General features: G+C 40.5%; 1 protein-coding gene across 3 annotated transcripts in view; it reads left to right on the forward strand.

Annotated features, from left to right (window-relative positions):
* The window catches only part of FARP2 (FERM, ARH/RhoGEF and pleckstrin domain protein 2), a 78,509-nt gene that overhangs the window by 28,864 nt on the left and 28,883 nt on the right, over positions 1–20,762 (forward strand). For all 3 annotated transcript variants that reach the window (XR_001414207.1, XR_001414208.1, XM_014963006.1), the window contains exons 7-13: positions 1,188–1,302; positions 8,506–8,653; positions 9,970–10,059; positions 11,432–11,595; positions 11,742–11,810; positions 12,950–13,007; positions 13,718–13,958. Coding sequence is in view for 1 of the 3 variants with exons in the window: in XM_014963006.1 (XP_014818492.1) it covers positions 1,188–1,302; positions 8,506–8,653; positions 9,970–10,059; positions 11,432–11,595; positions 11,742–11,810; positions 12,950–13,007; positions 13,718–13,958 (885 nt within the window). In the remaining 2 variants the exon portion in view is untranslated. The remainder of the gene's footprint in view (positions 1–1,187; positions 1,303–8,505; positions 8,654–9,969; positions 10,060–11,431; positions 11,596–11,741; positions 11,811–12,949; positions 13,008–13,717; positions 13,959–20,762) is intronic.

Consider the following 20,762-nt stretch of genomic DNA (forward strand, 5'->3'; position numbering starts at 1 on the left):
CAATTTTTTTTTTTTCTTCTTGTTTCATGTGCTGGCTTGATTTTAAACAGGATATTTCTGTGTTCTTCTTAAGAACAGCTGCCTTGGATGAGATTATTAGTTCACTTAGTCCACTCCTTTCTCTGATGGTAGTTGACAACAGATGCTGTGGGGAAGCCCTCAGAAAAGGGACAGGCATATGGTGATGCTTCCTTTGATGCATCCATCAGTAATCTTTGCACGTGGCCCGATGGAATCAAAGATTGACTCTGCAACTCTTGATGAACCTTGCTGCCATGCATTTGTCTAACTTCTGAATTTGATTATATTTTTGGCATCCTTCCATGAAAATGAGCTTCACGTCTTAGTTTTTGGGAGGCTTATGGGATAACTTATATCCTTGTATCTTTTTAAAACGTTGACATTTTAATTTAATATTGTAACTTCATGTTTTATTATCAAAATAATAATTCTGATCAGAATCAGAAAAATTAAATAACTTTAAAAAAAGATTATTTACTCAACTTGTATATACGTCTGCCATGTGTTCTGCCTGTTTCATGCTTTTATTTTCCAAGCCAAAGACTTCTAGTCTTTTCATGTCTTATTAGATAGAAGCTGTTCCACGCTTTTGATTCATGCTTTTTTCTACTGTAAATCTCTTCCTAAATCCCCAGCGTCATTTCTGAAAGGCATGAATATGTGAAGGGGAGAGCAAAGCACAAGATATATGCACTGTGGGGATTTATAGTCATATAGTACTGCTTTCTGTTTTTGCTGCGTATTTAGTTTTGGACAATTCCTAAAATCTGATTTGCCCTCTTCCCAAATAGGCTTGTCCATAACTGTTTCACATATATTTAGAGAAATTAAATTGAAATATGCTGGCTTGGTATGAGGTATCTGTGAGGAAGAAATGCTTAGATGACTTCATGTATCTTCTGTAAGTCTCACATCTTTGACTGTAAAGACGACTAAAATTTCCAAACAATGTTAAAATACTGCTACAATCCTCTGGAAGTCTGCTTGGGATAAATGTGTTTTGTATAATGAAGCTGGTTACAATGCAAAATGCGCGAATTTAAAGCACATAAAAGGAGAATGCATTCTGGCTTTTGGGGTCTCTAATTCCTTACCAAGTATATTCTGTCATTGTTCCTTTCCCATTGTTTCTTCTTATTCTAACATTGTTTTGTTTTCGGTAATAGCTGAAATAGGGGATTTTGAAGAAACTGAGGATCGAGAACACCTTAGAACAAACCAGTATTTGCCAAACCAGGAAAGAATTGAAGGAAAGATTCTGGAGTTCCACAGGAAGCATGTGTAAGTGAGGATTTATGTATTACCCCTAATGTATACTCCTGGGGAGCAGATGGACTCACTTGGTAGAGGTCCAGCATGCTGCGCAATAGCACGATGTTAAGATCATATAAGTTAAACACCATTTACATCTGACAAGAAAAGTTGGGTGTAGCAATAGCTATGTAGTCAGGACACAGTTTTTGGGCAGTAGTTTCTCTCAAGCCATTTTTCAGTGTGCCTTTAATAGCATACCAAAGAAAGGTATCCTGAGCTTGGAATAATGGTTTTAGGCAAAATCCTTCTTCGGAATTTCCAGTCTACAAAGTTTAAGTTCAGCTTGCCCTCAAATGCATAGGTCTTGCTTTTGTCTAAATAATAGGAAAGCAATTGCACTGTACTCATTCAGCACTCAGTAAGCATAAAGGAAATGGGGAAGGATGGAGGGAGTTGGGGAGAAATAACTTTTGTCAGAATTTGAGCAATGCTTTACCTTACAGTTGGGGTACTTTTGAAGTAAGTAAAGTTTATTGGGGATAAAGAAACTATTTGCCACAAAAATAAAGTTAATTCCAACACAGTCAGGAACTGCAGAAACGAATGCTTTTAATAAAGCAAAGAATGAAATGCCCACTTATCCCATCATGTGCATTCCATGTACAGTGAGGTTGTGTATTTTATGGTCTAATCTGGCTGGTCTTAAAATGTGAAGATCTACTCGGTGTGTGCAGTGTGAAATATTTAAGAAGATTTGGAGCAGATAGTGGACATGGTGCTCATGAAAGGCTCTCTTGTGACCAAAATACTACTCAGAACACCAGGGATTGCATTGTACCATCTACTTTTGCCACAGCTTTGTTCTTTTAGACTTTTGAGCACACAATATTGCTGAAAATTTTCAGAATGGTCCTAACCTCACTTGTGCAATTCTCGGAGTTGACAGGTTAAATTGAGAGAAGGTATTTGATAAAATGGCGAGAGAGGTTTAATTTCACCCAATAAATCTTTCTTTTCTGTAATTTTTGAGACCCTGCATATTAGAATTTAGCAATTTGAAGTGCTTTTATTAGTTGTGAATATCCATACCACAGTTAATTATGCATGGCTATGCATTATAATCCAAATAATATATTAGAAATTTAAATTTTCCTTTTGCTCTGCATGGGTAAACTCAAAGATCACTGTTGACTGATTTTTCTTTTAAGACAGAGGATGGATTTTCAGCAGCATCTGTGTTTAAGGCTAAGACATCCTGTATTATTAGTTAATTACTGAAATTCTCAGGAATTGATTTCTATTGGCTTTTTATGATCACTCATTTTCAGTTGTACTGGAACTATTGGTACTAGTGGATTTTCAGCTTTCAGCATTCTCGATGAAATAAGGTGGTTACTTTTTTCTGCTTTTAAACCTTTGAGGTGCGTGTGGAAATGATGAAAGAACAAGTAAATCTTGTTTTGAAGTAGTTCAAAGTAATTTTGAAGTAAATGAAAATGTATGCTAGGATTCTTCACTTTAGGAGCAGGCAGCTGAGAGAGGGAAACCGTTAATTGCACAGAAATGCTTCATTACTTTTCTCCTGTTAAAAGAAAAGTGCTGAAACAATTAGGCAGTAATTTCAAAGCAAGTGTGAAAAGGAGGAACATCCTTTTCATACAACTTGTGACAACATTGTGAAACTTCCTGCTGCAAGATGCTGTGGAATCTAAAGCTGCAAGTGGCTTCATGAAGGGGTTTGATGACATCATGCAGTGTAAACTGATGGCTTTCAAACTTGAGATGAAATGTGTGATTTTGTAATTCTGGGATAAGTACAACCAGGCCATGTGCAGAACAATCCTTTGTTGATCACATTCCTGGATCCGATGGAGTTGCTTCTGCTTGCTGGGAGTTTTCTTGGTTTACTTTTCTTGATGGAAAGGTCGTGACTGTGTTCTGAGTGAGTCAGGGACTGGTAATTTTATTAATTGGGTTTGAGTTTTTTTCAAATAAGTTACTTCTAATCAGTCTTCACAGTAAGAACAGTTTGTGGTTTTGCCTGTCAGGAAGCAGTCAGAGGAAGGTTAATAGGAAAAGATTCCTTGCTTCAGAAGTGCACTTTTCATTGGTTTAATGAGAATTGCATCTAATAGCCGTATTCAGTCATCAGGTTCCTCTCTGGAGGGTTGGGCAGAGAGCAGCCTGATGAAGTTCAATGAGGGCGAGTGTAGGGTCCTGCCCCTGGGGAAGAATAACCCTCTGCACCAGGACAGGTTGGGGGCTGGAGAGCAGCTCTGCAGAGAGGGACCTGGGAGTCCTGGTGGAGCACAGGGTGACCATGAGCCAGAAACATGTCCTTGTGGCCAAGAAGGCCAATGGCATCCTGGGGGGCATCAAGAAGAGTGTGAGCAGCAGGTGGAGGGAGGTCATCCTGCCCCTCTGCTCTGCCCTGGGGAGGCCCCAGCTGGAGCACTGGGACCAGTTCTGGGCTCCCCAGTTCCAGAAGGACAGGGAACTGCTGGAGAGGGGACAGCAGAGGGCTACAGAGATGATGAGGGGCCTGGAGCATCTCTCTGATGAGGAAAGGCTGAGAGACTTTGGTCTTTTTAGTCTGGAGAAGAGAAGACTGAGGGGGGATCTGATCAACACCTATAAATACTTAAAGGAGGGGTGTCAAGAGGATGGGGCCAGTCTTTTCTCAGTGGTGCCCAGTGACAAGGGGTAACAGGCAAAAACTTGAATGTAAGAAGTTCCATCTAAACACGAGGAGGAACTTCCTTACTTTGAGGGTGGCAGAGCCCTGGCAGAGGCTGCCCAGGAAGGTGGTGGAGTCTCCTTCTCTGGAGACATTCAAACCCCACCTGGACACGTTCCTGTGGGACCTGCTCTGGGTGGCCCTGCTCTGGCAGGGGGTTGGACTGGATGATCTATCTCCAGAGGTCCCTTCCAACGCCATAGCATTCTGTGATTCTGTGATACTATTAAAATGATTGCAAATTGTATTTTAAGGCAATGTTTTAGAAGAGTATATTCAAACCATATTAAGATTAAAAGCTGAGGCCTGTGGTTAGAACAGGTTACAATCAATACCTTTCTTTGCCCGAACACGCTGACTCGGAGACCAGGGGCAGGGGGCTTCTGTCGCCCATCAAGCCAGGAGCATGGATTTGGCTTTCCCTGGCTTGCGGGCTGTGCGTGAGCTGGGGGAGCAGGAGGAGGACGCGTGTGATTTTGCAGAGGCTGCTCAGGCTCTTTGGATGGTGCTATGGATGGTGCTTTCTAATGCTTCACATTAGAAAGTTGTGGTTTGAGTAATTTTTATTTTTTTTCAGTTGCTTCACCGTAGCTATTAGAGCTGGTAACTGAATAAAACAGAATCTGTGTATCCAGTCAGTGCTGTATCAAAAGAAGAAAAAATATATTGAGAAGGTTGCATTCAGAAAGATGGGATTTGAAAGCTTATATTAAATATCCTTTACTTTCTCTTTCATTTTTACAAATACTTTCTTTTATTTTCATATATATAATAATACGGGGTTTATATTTAACTTTGCAAATATAAACAGTAAACAGGATGAATTATATTTTTAGTATAGCACATTACTTAGTTGTTTCAGCAAGAGCCTCAATTAACTTACCTTACTTTATTTCTATAGTTTATAAAATTAAACAAATTATATTTTGAGGATGGTGTATTGGTGGCAGAGCAGTTAAATCCTGGCACCCTGGACACTTGCAGTGTTTAGTGCCTTCCTGCAAGTAGCATGAGTGAAATACTTGCATCAGGAGGAATGTAGTTCAGAATTAAGCATAACATAATTTGCTTGTGTTCAGATGGCTGTGGGGTTTTTTTTGTATGTACATACATAAATCAGGAAAGAAACACAAGTTATGATATATTTATATTTACTGTTATCCCTCATGTTCTTTCAGAGCTTGTTAGCCTAGTGTCTATGATTTAAATTCTTTTTGAAAATAGGATGTTCATAAATTGTTTTTAAATTAAAAAAAAAGTAACTTCAGGTTGCTACATAGTCTAAGCAATTTCTGCACATCTGGCTTTTTGATACTTCATTTTTAAATGATGTATTAATCACTGGTTTTAAATGCTCTGTAAATCACCTAACATTTTTTGAATCGCTTGCCCCAATAGCTACATGAATATTGTAACATACTATCAATATTTGCCTAGATGGGTGTATGTAAGGAATCTTTCCACTAAAACCTATTGCACTGACAGAAGCTTTTGCTGGAAGATACTGGTAATAGATAGCCCGTTGTGTCCATTGACCTGGGGAAGACTAAGTAGATTTATCTGCTTAATGGATGAACAAAATTAGACCAGATTGTTTTCAGGCTGGTCTGTGCAGCTTAGTCTGCAGCAAACATCTGAGGGTAATTCCTCTGAAACCACAGTTTCTCGTTTGTAACCATTTGTGGTGCAGCATGAGCTGCCCAGCATCGCTCCTGGCTTTCCCCACTCGGGGCTCCTCCGTCTTTGGGAGGTACAGGCAGGTTGTGCACATGAAAACACTCTTAATATTATTAATTTTTTTATTCTTTCTGAGATGTACTGTGCTTTGGATCATATCTAATGGAATGTAAAATAGCTGCTAGTGGTTCTGCATCAGTTATACCGGACTGTTTATGAAGAATTTTTGGTACTGTATAGTTTCAGTTTTATAGTTGTCATTTTATCCTAGTTTTTGTTTCCCCTCCTGTTCAACCCCCCAGGCTCCAGAAATCTTAGCATCTTCAGCATCCTCTTTAAAAGACAAAGCACCACTTTCATTCGTAATGTCGCTCTACTCAAAAGAATTATAGCAGGAATTAGTGTGGGTGGGAGTTACACACAGTTCTCTTAGAGTGTAACTCAGGAAGCTGTGCCCTAAATTAATATTTATGATCCACCTTTTTTGTCTTGCATGTGTTTAATATGTAGGAACCATGGTGCTTCAGCTATTTTGATGCAGTTAAGGAATCTGTGGAAGAAATGCTAGTAACACTTAAAGTCAGTATGAAAACACTTCTTCCAGTGTTACTCATTTCAGTAAGGGAAGAACAATCTGCTTTACCAGTTTAAGGTCTTAGACACAACTAATACATGTGGTGGTAACACTGGTAGAAATGCGATTACAAGACACTTTATGTAGTTTGGCATTTATTTTTGCATTTGAAATCAGATTTTTGTTCTTTACAATCCTTTTATACATGCACAGTTGTATAATACTAATGTTTGGATAAGGTTGGAAGTATGGACTGAACTTGTAAAGTTAGGAACTTCCCTGAATCCCTGCTTTCTCCAGTTGGCAAAAGCAATATTTGGATTTCCTGTTGTAGTGTTTTAGATTATATTTTTTTTTCCTTTCAGGATGAATAAGGCAATAGAGAACTGTTGAAATCCTATCGTCAAATATATGTGCATTCAGGCTTACTTTCTCAGTACATTTTTGTGTATGTGTGTATTTTAGTCTAAGGAGCATTTTACTAAGAATCAAAGAAGCATTGTTCCTCCTAACAGCTTCCATTTTTCAAATATTAGCATACTAAGTTTCATAATTGCACTCTGAATTTTAGAGACAGTTCCTACATGCAGTCAATATGTTTTGTCATCATCCCTATTTCTGATACATTCAAATGTAATAATCATTCACTCCAATATTCTCAAATTATATTTAAAAGAAATCTATATGGATCAAAAATGTTGCTTAATCTAAAACATGCCTATAGGTCAGCAGAAGGAGGTACTTTGAAGGAGCATGCCTAGAAAGGCAAGTCAGGGTAGCAGAAGAATTTATTTAATACCGATGTTGTGATTGGCACTACATAGTACACAAAAATAGATCATGCTACAGATGAAATGAAATAAAACGTTTCAATGAAATGAAACGAGTTAGCACAGGAGACCAGTCTCCTGCCTTAGCTAGTCCTCCCGGACCATATTTACGCTGAGAATTGGCTGGCAGTGTGTTTCTGGTTCAGAGACTGCCCTAGCCAGGCGACAGGCCTCTGTCTGTCATGAGGACTTTTTCACTACGCAGTGTAATCAGGGCATGTTCAGCAGCAAGAACTCCTGCATTTCCACAGCGGGATTTGTTTGGTCTTGGAATATCCCGGCCCCCCGATCAGGACCCCCAAACTGATGCAGGCAAGGTTTGACCCGCAGGGGAAGAAGTCTCGTCGACACGACTATCAGTACTTCACTAGGTCAATTCGAGGCTTGTGAAATGCCTATCTTGGTGTGGTCCACGTGTGGGGGTCTTGGCCCTCGCGTGGCATGAGAGCTCTGCGCTCTGGGTGCTGGGCAAGAGGCATCTCTCCCTGCGGAGCAGCCGGCGCACAGGGGCCATGGCCACCCCTCCTGCTCCCAAGTATCAGCCAAAAAATGCACTGAAATCCTGTAACCCAGTAAACTCCCCCTCGTGGAGAAAAATAGGAGGGGAAGGAAAAAAAACCAAAAAAAAAACCCGCTAGAAGACTGCTATGCAGGAAAACAGAATGCCAGTTGTTTGTCTTGGAGACAAGACTTGTGGAGAAATAAGTGAAGGCTGGATCTGAGGCTGGTGCGTGCCAGAGCCTGTAATAGTCTCTGTCTTGCTTGCCTAGGCTTTGTGCATGCTTGAAAAGGAGATGTCCCTTGTGTGTACATCTTCCTTCTGTTTTCAAAGTCATTTCAACAGCAGATGATACTTCAAAAATAATTCTTAAAATCCTTCTCGGATTCCTTGGCAAGGAGAGAATCGGGCAGCCAAAGGCTGGGGGAATGCACTGGACCTGATAGTGCCTGTGTCATAATTGGGATGTAGCTCTGAAACTCAGCCTGGAATGGGTCATTCTCTTGCTATTTGCTTTGTTTCTACTGTGCTGGCAGTGCAGCTCTTTCATCTCTCCCTTTTTACCTGGTTAGTATCACTGTGTATACAAGCAAGCAGAAGAAGGAGCATTGTGAATTGAATTCTGATTTGTTCAACGTCACTGTTTCTAAACCAAAAAAGCCCTGAACTAGTTAACATTTGTTCCAGTGCTTCTATGGGATGCATTTTAAGTTGGTCATCTGCTGTTGCATATTGCTCCTATTAGAGAAGTTTCAGTGTAATACTTAACTTGGAGTGATACTGCCCAACTAGATGAGATAGAAAATTCTCATTTAGTGCCAGAGTTAAGACTTAAATGCGTTAGCCATGTTGGCAATATTGTAGAATCACATTGTTCTTAAAACTTTATTTATTTGTCTCCCTCTTTAAAAAGGGGTCAAACTCCTGCTGAATCGGACTTCCAAGTGCTTGAAATTGCTCGGAAACTGGAGATGTATGGCATCAGATTTCATCTTGCATCTGACCGGGAGGGCACCAAAATTAATCTCGCTGTTTCACACATGGGTGTGCTGGTATTCCAGGTAAGGTGAGAGAGGCTGGGTACGTGTCTCCGTCTTTCCATTAGCACCTTTTGGGAGTAAGTCTCTCTTCAGGCATTATCTGATGATTTTATTAACTTAGCACGTTTTTATGGTCGAGGCAATGTCATTTAAGCCCCCAGAATATTGTTTGGTGCGGTTTGCCCTTGGTGGTGCAGACAGAAGAGCATCAAAACCCACAAAATCAACAGTGATCCCAAAGTATAGAAGGATTTTTGTTGTCTGCTTGAAAGTTCCATGTGTGTTCAGAGAAAATCGTCAGTTCATTTGGTACAGCCCTGGAACAAGTCTGTAATCCTGGAATTTTGGTACATTTGCCCTTGTTTTAATGTTACAGTGTATTTTTGCTGGAATAACATTGCTCTTAGCATATAGAAGTGCTGTTTCATTGAAGTGATTGGACCAATCAGAATTACTACTTTTGTTATAATAAATAAGCGACTTGAAGATCAGAGTTCTCTTTGTGAATACAATCATATTTCCCTCCCCCCAAAACACAAAGGCAGCCGACCTACTGATGTATTTCCATTTGGGCACTCATTTTCCCTTCATTTCGTGTCTTACCTGTTCTTTTGTTGCTGCGGGGCAGCTTCTCTTGGGAGATGCATCAGCCACTGCAGTCCTGCAGTTCCTCCTGGCCTCTCAGCCCCTGAGGTTTCCATAATTTCAGCTCATTTGGGTCTTTCTCTTGCAGTACTGTTTTTTGTCTCTATTTACTTACAGAGGACGACAGGAGAATCGCTTCCCCTGAGGCTTTGGGAGTCAGTGGTATAGGGAGGGGGGAGGGCTGGTGTAGGCCAGCGGGGTGAAGGCAGAGCCTGGTTTTAGCCCACTTTTGGCCAGATAAGTGGGGTTTGTGAGCAAGAGAGCTTGTGGCAGGGTTCCTCATGTATGTGGCAATTTGAAAAATCGATTTAGAGGAGTGTGTCTAGAGTTCTATGCAAAAGAAAAGGAAAGCATGTTAAATAAAACAAAACTTTAATTTTGCTTGTGCCATAAAGTATTGTGAATATTGATGGGGTTGAAACATTTCTTTCCCATCTGGTTTTCTAGGTTTTCATTCCATTCTCTAGTGTCTGTGTGGAGAGACAGAGACATCGCACGCTTGTACCTGTCCCTGTACTGAAAGATAAAATTGTTTAAGGGAATATTGTCACCAGAAATAAAAATCCAATGGAATGGCCTGGGGGGAGGTGTGTGTGCATATGCACGTGTCTGTATGCCTGCAACAGAATTTTGTTTGCTGCTCTTACTTCTGAAACTTTTGCCAACTTTTAACTGTTACCATTTTAATTCAGGGTAACACGAAAATCAATACTTTCAACTGGTCGAAGGTCCGTAAACTAAGCTTCAAGAGGAAAAGATTTCTTATTAAACTCCACCCAGAGGTCTGTGTAAGTTTTACTGTAATAGTAAACTGGTCAGTGTTGGAAAAAAACCCCATGTGTACTTAATTTTATTATGAAAAAATAAAGAGCTTGTAATTTTATAAAATGGCTTCAGTGGAGTAGGCCTGGCTTTGTCATACCAGTAAAAATCTTTCCTTTGTCACCCCATGTCTGTTGTCTTTTTAGATTTTTAGGTTTTCAGATTTCATGAATCAGCCTCAGCTTACCCATAACATAGGCAAACACACCTGTAAATATAAGATAGAAAAAATAGACTCAAGTATTTGATGCATCCTGTCTCAGTACTTTTACTCTGAAAAAGTTACATTTAATTTTTCCTCTGGATATAAATGGAGGTTAACAGTCTTGTGAGCTTTTTGATCCATTATTGTCACAATGAATAAGGTAACTTAAGCATTGAAATAGTAAATCTCTGCTGCTCAGGCAAAAGAGTGTTAGGGAGTGCTTTTGGCTGTAGCTCTTTAAAAGAACACTGTAATACCCTCCTGGTACAAACAGCGATTGCTTTATATGACTGCTCCAGGAACATGTTGAATATGTGCTGCTCAAATGAAAAATCTGATTGAGAGTCTCTTGATTCAAATGAGAATAACCTGATACCCTTCAGGAAGGAATAGATGGCTGAGATTATATTGTTGGAACTTAGTTTTAAGGACTGTGTGATTACTCTTGCCACAGCCTTATCTTTTTTGTGTGTCTGTATAGCAGAGTATTATTTTTCATGCTTGGCTGATTTACAGTAAGTGTTTTTGATTGCAGATATCTCGCAGTTGTTGTTGCTTCCACACTGGATTACTAGATTACATTCAACATATGGTTGTGTTAAAATGGGGGGGAAAAAAGTGTTTGGACATCAAGGAAACCTGAATCACTGTCTGTATATGTAGTAATGTGTCTCGGACAGAGACCCACAGAAATTTCATGTGATAACTGTGCACTGGTGTACACAGTATTTTCCAGTCTCGTCTAAATCTCAGGAAGTAAAACAAGCATCAGAACTTGTAAGGGAAAAGTATTTTAAAATTGCTACTATTTCACTTAAATATTTTAATTTCTTTCAAATTACTAACTTTGTGATCCTTATTTCTTAAGGTGGATTATATTTAGCACATTTCTAAAGTCAAGTGCATTTTAAACATTTTTACAGTTTTAAGGTAAACAAATATTTTTGAAAGCTATTAAATGATTTAAACTGCATTTAGAATCACTTCCATTGCTTTAAGGCGTATAAGAAGTGACAGCATAATACTGAATCTCATTGGGGTGCTGAATCTTATTGTTGGCGCCTGTTTGTACTTCTCTCCTCCACTGCTGTTTTCTGTGCTATGTAACTTTTATGTTTTGTTTCCAGGGCCCGTATCAAGATACGTTGGAGTTTCTTTTGGGAAGTAGGGATGAATGTAAAAACTTCTGGAAAATCTGTGTTGAATATCACACGTTCTTTAGGCTCTTTGACCAGCCAAAGCCAAAGGCTAAAGCGGTGTTCTTCACGAGAGGGTCATCCTTCAGATACAGGTAGGGAGAAACATACCAGATTTATTAAAGCTGAATTCCTTATATGTTAGAAAATGAGATCAAAAGGAAGAAGCATTCTAAAGTCATTCCATCTATAATTCTCATCCACCGCGTTTTGTAACGTTTGTACTTTTGTGGGTTCACAGTGGACGAACACAGAAGCAACTAGTGGATTATATTAAGGACAGTGGGATGAAGAAAACCCCGTATGAAAGGTAGGTGTAAATAATTTCATAAGGTGAAATATAGTTGCGACTTTCACAGCGCCCTTATTTCCTGAACTGCAGTGTTTCTAAATGACGCGGGGAGGTATGCTCATTTGCTGACTTCTCAGGTACTGAGGTCTACCTCAAATTTAAGGTAGACCTAAATGTAGAAAAAAATTACCATTTTGTGATGGTGTAAAGAAGCTTAGGAAAGTTTCGGTATTACGTTTTAATGTCTGTGGACAATGTGTGACTTTGGCCATCTAAAAGTTCAGTATGTTTTGAAGATTCACTGAAATTAGTGAGGACTTACCTCCATGTCACTTTAGCTATGCAAGTAGCCAGTGGCAGAGCACATAACTGAAGTTGAGATCTGCAAGTCTGAAACTGTGACCTTAAATACTCAGTAATTTCTAAACATGTACAGAAGTTAACTAATAATGTGCATTTTCACTGTAAAGTTGTCATTTACTTGACTATGAAACCATCCTGTCTACACGTGGGAAACTCCTTGTAATCTTTCATCTGAAAGATTATAGAAACTTAATAGGAATTTTTTTAAGTTTGCGTTAATCTACTACTAATAAATATTTTTAATGTCTTGGACTACAGTTGAGCTCCTTTTCTGTATGAAAGATTGATTTTTCTAGTAAATTTTTGATATAGAATGAATCTAACCATGAGTGTGATGCAGGATACCACTTTTTGGAGTGCAACATACAGAATTTTGTATGCCATAAATGATATGGTTGACTGAATTGTCAGTTGTTTCTAAAATAGTTATACATTAACTTACTCTGTTTTTGAAGCCGTTAATTTGTAGATATTTATACTGATGACAAAGGAAGAAGTTAAACCAAGTGTGCTATTTAATTTAGTCTTCTGCCCCAAGTTGCTCTCGAGTTCTCCTTCAGTGGTAGGAACAATCTGGATCTTGTTTCAATCTTATTCCATTTTCTGTAATTTTCTCACTTTTGCATTAATTTTCAACTCTTGTGACTTTTCAAATCTTGAACTAGTTATTAACAAAACTGGATAAAATACAGCTTGAGGTGTTTCTGTTGGCTGCTAGAATGGAAGTAGCTGAGTGGGAAGGGAGAAGGCTGATTGATGTCATGGAAACTCACAGGATACTCTCTGTTCTGCAGGAGGCACAGCAAAGTCAGAGCGTCCACCCGCGCTTCAAACGCCGATGTGCCAAAACAGGTCAGTTCTGCAGCACTCTCCATCCTGCAGCCAGGGAAGCTGACAACCAGCTTTCCAAAATGACGGTGAAGGGAAGGTGATCTGCAAGATCCATTTGTCTGGAATAGCTTTTGCTGTTTGATCTTTGTCCCTGATGCACGGTTTTTCTTCTTTTTGTGGGTGGTATCAATTTTGGTAGTTGTAGCCAATGATGTTTAAAGTGAGTAATACTTTCCTTTCTCAGTTAAGTTCAGCTTAACTGGTAAGAAGATGTCATACTTCTATAGTATACTATTATTTCAGAGATCAGTTTGTCTTCAGGTCTGACTGCTTTCTGTGGAAGTCTTGAGTTCATTGTCTAGATGCCTTCTATAGTCAGTGGCAAGAAATCAGTTTTTCACCAAATGGGCTTGCTTTACATGCGAGAGGTTAAGGAGGCATCACAGGATTTTGCTGTCAGTGTTTTGTGTTACTTCCCCTTGTGGATGCTTTTTCAGCAGAGGCTATAAAATACACGGATTTAACTTCACATCCGCTTAGCAGAATTCAGGAAAAAAGACCTCCCCTCTTACTGGGGATGCTGGATCTGTTTCTATATGCAGTGTTTTGTTTGCTGGACATGGAAAATTTGAAGCATGTGTTCCTTCTGCATCAGGAACTGGATGTTGCGTTTGGTTTTATGTATTATAAAAATCTTTTTATCTGTTTGTTTCTACTTTTTTTCCTCTTAGAGTGTCCCATTCACTGAGGGCTTGAGAACCCCAGGGTCTCCTGCCTCAGCAGCTGCCCCCTTCCACTCAGTTCACTCCTCGGCCACTCCTACTCCTGTCCTGCCCATCTTTGCAGAAACCAGCCCTTCCTCTTTGGATCCCCGAGCCTCATACACAAGGATTCCAGAAAAAAACACTGCGGCGCCAGCAGAAGAAGCAGGGAGGAAACTGATGCAGCAGCCTGGATCTCCCATGCTCCAAGGTGTTGGGTTTGGTAGTGTTGCAGGAAACTGTAACCCTGTGTGTCCTGTTGTTGAGAGTGCTTGTGGTTTAGATCTAGATGTAGAGAAGAGCAGTAAGGAGAGCAGGGCTGCTGTTTGTAAAAATGACAATGATGAGGATGACTTTACCACAGGTGTTTTTGTTGCTGAACAAGAGCGTCAGCATGGCAGTCGGGGTCCCCCTCTTTTCACATTGACAAATTCACAGTTACAGGTGTCAGAGGAATTTATTGATGATGACCCAGCAGAAATTTCCTTTTTTGCTGGGGGCTCTGAGGCGTTTTCATACGTGTACAGTGGTTTGGAGTTAAAGGGCGCTGATTTTTCTGAGTGTGTGTCAGAGTCGCCTGGCTTAACCACAGACGCCCTTCAGCAAAATACAGTCTCTTCCCAATCAAGCCCTGACAGGTACTCGACTGAAGCAGTAGATATGAATATGGAAGATGAGTTTGAATTTGAAGATGGGAGTGATTTTAATGGCAACGAGAGACCATCAGATACCTCGGAACTGTTTGAGGTGAAAGCCCAAGCAAGCAGAATGCAAAGCCTGCTGAGCCCATCCGAAACGAGTTCGCTCATCAACAACCGCTCTGAGAGCAGCTCCCTCAATAACTTGCCGCTGAACGGTACGTCCTCCCTCCACGCCTACAGCTCCGCAAACCACTCGGAGGCCAGTTCCATGGTGAACTTCCCCGCCTGCTCAGTCCGCTCCGAGTCCAGCTCAGCCTTCCAGTTCACGGACATTATTGACCAGCTGGAGCAGCTGAGCTACCCGCCTACCACCACGGAGGACTCCAACAGCACAGACACGGACTCTTGGGACTCTGAAACCGCTGCACCACTGGATGTAAACCTTTTCTTCAGTAACCCCTTTGCTCAAGCCACCGGTGAAAACTTTGCTTTTGACTTGCACAATAATTTAAAAAATCTCACACAAGAAGACTGGACAGAGAAGGCACATGTTGATTGATTCTTGATTTTTGTGACGGAACCCCCTATGCTGTTCAGACCTCGAAGGCAAAAAGGTGTACTGTCAGTCACTTTAAGCAAGAAAACTCCAATCCAGTGGCTGGATTTTATATCACATAACAGCTGATTTTTAAAATATTTTTCATGTACCTCTTCAGTTTCCCTCAAAGCATCCTAGCTTTGGTGCTGCGTCGTATGCATCACGCTGCATCCAGAATGTGTGAAACTAGGCTACGGTATTTGCAAAATACTGCATTTAGGAAAAACCACTGATTTCAGAGAAGGATCATCAGCTGCCTCATGGAGACACACAAATACATTATATTGAAGGATTTCTTTGGCTATAAATGTATCTGTAAGAGTCTGATATAATATGCTGTTCCTCCACCACCCAAATGCAATAGCTGCTTTTGCACGTGCTTCTCAACAAGCAGCTGCATCCCATAAATGAGCTGTTTCCTGCACTGCAGTGAGAGTCTTCATTTCAGGTTCTTTTTGTTTCTACAATCCAAAAACTGGACAATCTTCAATGATGAAGGAAAGTTTTGAACTATCAACCTACACAGTGTGTCTGTGGTATACTTTGAAGAATTAATAACCTACGTGGTAGGTTAGAGGAGGGAATGTGTACACAATCAAATGAAAATATCAGTCCCCAAAACTTCTTGTGAAGACAATCAATGCATTTTCTGACTTGAAAGTGCCTTCAGCAGTCCAGCAACAAACACTTTGCAGCAGTTTGGAGATACATGCGTAGACTATAAAAGCACTTAATGCCTATTGCATTTTGTCTCCGCTTCTTTTTTTTTGTTTTTTTTGTTTAATCACTCTGCATAAAAATGCTTCCAAATTCATTCATAAAAGTGTCCTTTATCTGTGGAAGACAAGTGGTGGTAAACCCAGTGATAGCTTTTACTTTTTCTTTGAAATACAGGCTGCATTCAAAAAAATGCCATAATCTTTCTGAGAAATTGAGATTTTAGGAGGAGTAGATACTGCAGACAACAATTAGAGCTTCACTGCTTTTATAAATTTCTTTAGTCGGGTGACTTTGACAAGAGACTTGATCTGTAAGTTTAAAGCGTAATTGAAAAGACAGTTACTGAACTGGTCACATCAAACTTAGCAACATTTATTGAGATGAAACAGTAAAAGTTGTGAAACATCCTTCCTGTCTGCCGACCCAATGGATCGGGGGGATGAAATTCTGGGCTTCAGCTCATAATAGCATTTTGTAGAGTATGCTTCTGTATGAGCAAGAACATGCAATATGTAATACCTGACTGAACGCCTGTGATGGAAAGCATTGTCATCTTCAGCCATCCGGCTTTGGGCTTCCCTGTTGCCTGTTTTCAGTCCTTCACCGAGGGAGTGCAATACTAGTACAATCAACGCCTCCAAAATAAGCAGCTTAACAGTTACAAGGATGACTTTATGCTCAATATTATTCACATCAATTTTCTTAAACGTGGTCTCTATATATCATTAAAAGACCTTCATTCTTTACTCAAACCTCTATAATTTCTCAAAGTTCTGATAACTGAAACTTGAAGGGAATTCCTCTCAAGGTGTGATAGAACACGAGGAGGTAAAACCCATTTCTTCTAGTTGAGTTTTTACCAAGGTACCGCTTGCTTTGCTGTGGTGGTTATTGGCTTTGAGTGGAGTCACTGTTATTCCATCGGAAACTTAACACCTTTGCCAGTGGCACGGAAAAATCAAAGCACATTTAGAAAAAAGTATTAATTTGGACCTACAGGAGTGTACGGCAGTTTGATTGCTCTTTGTTTATAAGTGCCATACGTTTTGGTTTGGTTTTGTTTTTCTCCTGTTGAATGAGTGTTCTGGCTCTTCTCTGTTCCTTCCTGTGGTGATGATGTCGTGGATGTGTAATGTGACATTTCTAAATAGGCACTTAGAGGAGGTCTTCAGTTGTGTCCAAAGCTGGTACCTCTAAGTATGTTTTTAGGCGGTTAGTCTGATTTCCTTCCCACAACTAACTATATTGTGTAACTTAGAAAAGAAAAAGAGAAACATAGAAAAAGGACTTCTGTCTGTAAACTGTCTTACACATGGTAGAGTCAGGGACAAATACGTAGATAAAGATCTAGAGCCAAGGCTGTTAATTTCTTCAATCTTTTAAAAAAAGAATCAGGATTCAGCTATTTACATATAGTTGTGTCTGTTTTTGTTTCATGTTCCGTGCCTTGATCACAAGCATTCTCTCTAAAATTTCCAGAATTGCTTACTATGGGAATAAATCTAGCTAAATTCTCTAGGTTTTCAAAAGATTTTAGGAAAAAGAAGGCTTGCCAATACTTTTTCTTGAAATGAAGTTCATTTGAAAAGATGTATTCAATGTGGTTTTTTTATATTTTGCAGCTATGCAAATTGGCAATTTTAAATCTCAGGGATTTTTTTTTTTTTTTTAAAGAAATGGGAGTGACTCGGATCTTGGTCCTTTAGCTTAGAGCAAGCTGTGTGGAGCCACAGGTAAGGATGTGGCAGTGGGGTGGGGAGAGCTTTTACCTGGACATGGAGCTATTCAGGTGAAGGTTTTGGTTACGGGTGTCAGCAGCAACGCTGACCCTCACGTGGCTCGAGTCCCCTGTCTCCCTGCGTTGTGGAGCTTGGCAAAGGCAGTGCTGCTCAGTGCCTTCCAGCGACAGCCCTCGCGGGGACTGGCAGGTCGTGTGAGGGTTCAGTGCTGCTGCCCGTGCCCCTGCTGCCTGCTGGCTGTGTCTCTGCTGTTGCTAATCGATAGCACATACCTGTCGTGGTTTCTTTTGGGGTTTCTCTGATTTGCAAAGCTATCCAGCATATGAGGATGTAGTTGCATGCTTAGCTGTGTTGTTTTATCCATGGTTTCCCAGAGAGGCACAAAAGAGGACCTAAGTATATAGAATTTGTATTTTAGCAAGAAAGCTGTGAGAAATGGCTCTTCATCGTTTCTTCCCGAGGGGTGAGTTCAGATTTGCTTTCCAACAGAGATGGAGGGAAAACCAGCCTGTCTTCAGGGGAACAGGATGGCTCAGTGCTTCGCAGGGAACCCGAGTGCCAATCGTGAGTTACTTTAGTGCGTTTGAGCCGTGCCTGGCATCTTCTTCTCCCCTAGCTGTCTCTCGAGGTGGCAGGAGAAGGCAAGAGAAGGAAGGGCTTTCCATTCTCTCTCCGTATTGTTTGTCTTTAGGTAGTGTAAGGGAATTTGTGAACTTCGGTGCAGTGTCGGGTTATGTCCCGAGTACCAGAGATGCTGCTAAGCTCTCAGTGTTACTCCTGCTGGTTTGGTTTGGTTTTACACCATTGATGGTACTAGGAACTAAGGTACTAGGAACTGGTTTTTTCCTGAGCACACAAGTTTTGTTTTCAAGAAGGTGAGTGATATGTTGGCAGGTGTGGCAGTGGTGCCAGCCACCTCACTGAGAGACCTGGGACCCTTGCAGCCCCCAGGCAGTGAAAGCTGCTGCAGGAATCACATGGCACAAAAAGGGGGAGATTACATAAGAAAAATCAGAAGATCTTTGTGGAGTATCCCATGCGTGCCCGCCTGCAGAAGGCAGTGCTTGAGGAGCTGTGGTAGGAGCAGATGAAAGCCTAGGTGCAAACCTTCACTTGTCCCCGAGCGCGTGGTCGTCCTCTCCTCCCCCTGACTGACACTCCGCAGGTACGTTCTCTCATGTTTGCTTTCTGCCCCCATCTGTGGGAGGTAGATCTATACATCTATAGGTACTTACATTTCTAGTCAACGTGCAGGTTTTAGTGCCGTGTTTTTCCAGTGCAGAGAACCACTGGGGTTTCCAAGTTGATTCTCCTGCTACAGCCTCTGCCTCCGCCAGCTGTTGCGGTGGTCACTGGGCGAGGGGAGCATGCCAGGGCCATCGCTCCTGCTCCTTGGTGAAATAGGGCTGGTTTCCATCCTCCCACTTCTCTGTTTGCCTATTTTAGCAATTGCGTGCAGCTGTAGAAAGCAGTGTCAATATTAGTGGCTTTTCAAAATGAGTTAGGCTGAAGGGTTTTGCTCTCTTGCAGGACTCAACTGGCGCGTTGCACTGCGACTGAAAGACACTAAGAAATGTGTGTCTTGAGTGAGTAATTTAATCTGCACCTGTAGACCTGTGTGTGTATATTTACAACCGTTCTATGTTTATGCACATTTACTAAAAGTAAAGCCTTACATCAGAATTTTTGATATGTTTGTACGTAGTTAGTGGAACTCTTTTAATTTGCACAAAAGACAGGTCATAGAATATTTTCTGACCTATCCACCACCCAGTAAAACATTTGGTAAAGTTTACTAGCCTGTGTTATCTATTGTGTGTAGACTTTGTAATGTTAAAGTACTCATTCATTATTCAAGTAATACATGCTGTATACTTCCCAGGAGTTATCATATTTTATCTTAGGATGGAATAGGGCAATGTATGCTCTGCTCTCAACTTTCATTTTAATTTCCGGTAAATTTCAGAGTTGCCGGATAATACCAACTATTGATCTCCTTTTTCCTGTATATATTTGTATTGTGGTTGTAGGTGACTTTGTTTAAGGGATTTTTTTTGTTTGTTTGTTTTGGGTTGGTGGCTTGGTTTTGGTTTGGTGTTGGTTTTTTTTGGTTTGGTGGTGGTCGTTTTTGCTTAGTTGCAAATCATGATAAGTGGTAAGATTTCATAGAGACACTAATAAATATCGTTACGATTTTTGGTGCAAACCTGTTGGTAAGTCATTCCCATTATTGTCATTTTGCAAAAAATTCTAAGCCATGATTATCCAGTATTGATTGAATGAATGAGTATACAATACAGTTTTCATTGTAGTCATTACCTGGAGTTTTTAATAGATCTTTCGGTACACTTGTCAAAATGCTATGTGTGTATGTACGGGATACATATACACTCTGTGTGAATATGGGGAGACTTCACAGTTCCAAACATATAGCCACTTAATTTATTACCTGCTCATGGGCCACCGTAGGATTGCTCCACTGGGTGAGCTGTAGCATTGCAGGTTTCAAATTGAACCTGGTTTGTGGGGAAGGTGTTGCTATCAATTTGCCAAAGTCGCAGTATTCTGCTGTTATTTGGATGCTTAAGGCTGGGATGGCAGCGGAGAGCGTGGCTCCTGACAGCCCTGCGGATGGCTAAGGAACGTGACCTTACCTGTATGTACAGGGGTATGTGTGCCTTGGTTAGAGTGACTCCCCAGTTAAATAGGTGCTACTCTTTTCAGGAGAGGAAACAAAAGAGGGCTGGAATTGCTTAATTGATCTCTTGAACTTCATACGGTAAATGTTTTATTGAATTAAATGTTGGGATTTTTAATATCTTTGTGTCTGTTCGGATTTCTGGTTATGAACCTACAGATTTGTACTAATTCATAATTTTAATTGTTTATGCAATAAAATAAGGAAAACTTTAATATAAAAGACAACGTGGGCCTTTTAGCTTTATTTTGCATTCCCCTTGTGTTTGAAATAGAATAAATATTTGTTCTCTTAGCCAAGGCATCTTAGAGTTTTATTACTATATTTGTCCAGGCAGTTTTCCTCCTGTACCACTTTGTTGGAAGTAGAGTACAGCTGGGGCAAATACTGGTGTGTGGTTTTCAAATGGCTGTTTTGTGCAAGCCCTTTGCTTGGGATACAAATGGGACTAAAAGGTCAGATTTTATTATAGGAATTATGTTTTTTGTGGAAACATTTTCTTTTTCAAACTGGCTAACTTGAACTCTCTCCTGTATATTGGCTTTTATTGGAAGCCTGTCCTTTATTGTAGACAGAGTATTGAGGCAATTGCATATTTTCTAGGTTGAACGTTCTCCTT

This window comes from Calidris pugnax, unplaced genomic scaffold (genome assembly GCF_001431845.1).
Source record: "Calidris pugnax isolate Ruff unplaced genomic scaffold, ASM143184v1 scaffold1156, whole genome shotgun sequence".
NCBI lineage: Eukaryota > Metazoa > Chordata > Aves > Charadriiformes > Scolopacidae > Calidris > Calidris pugnax.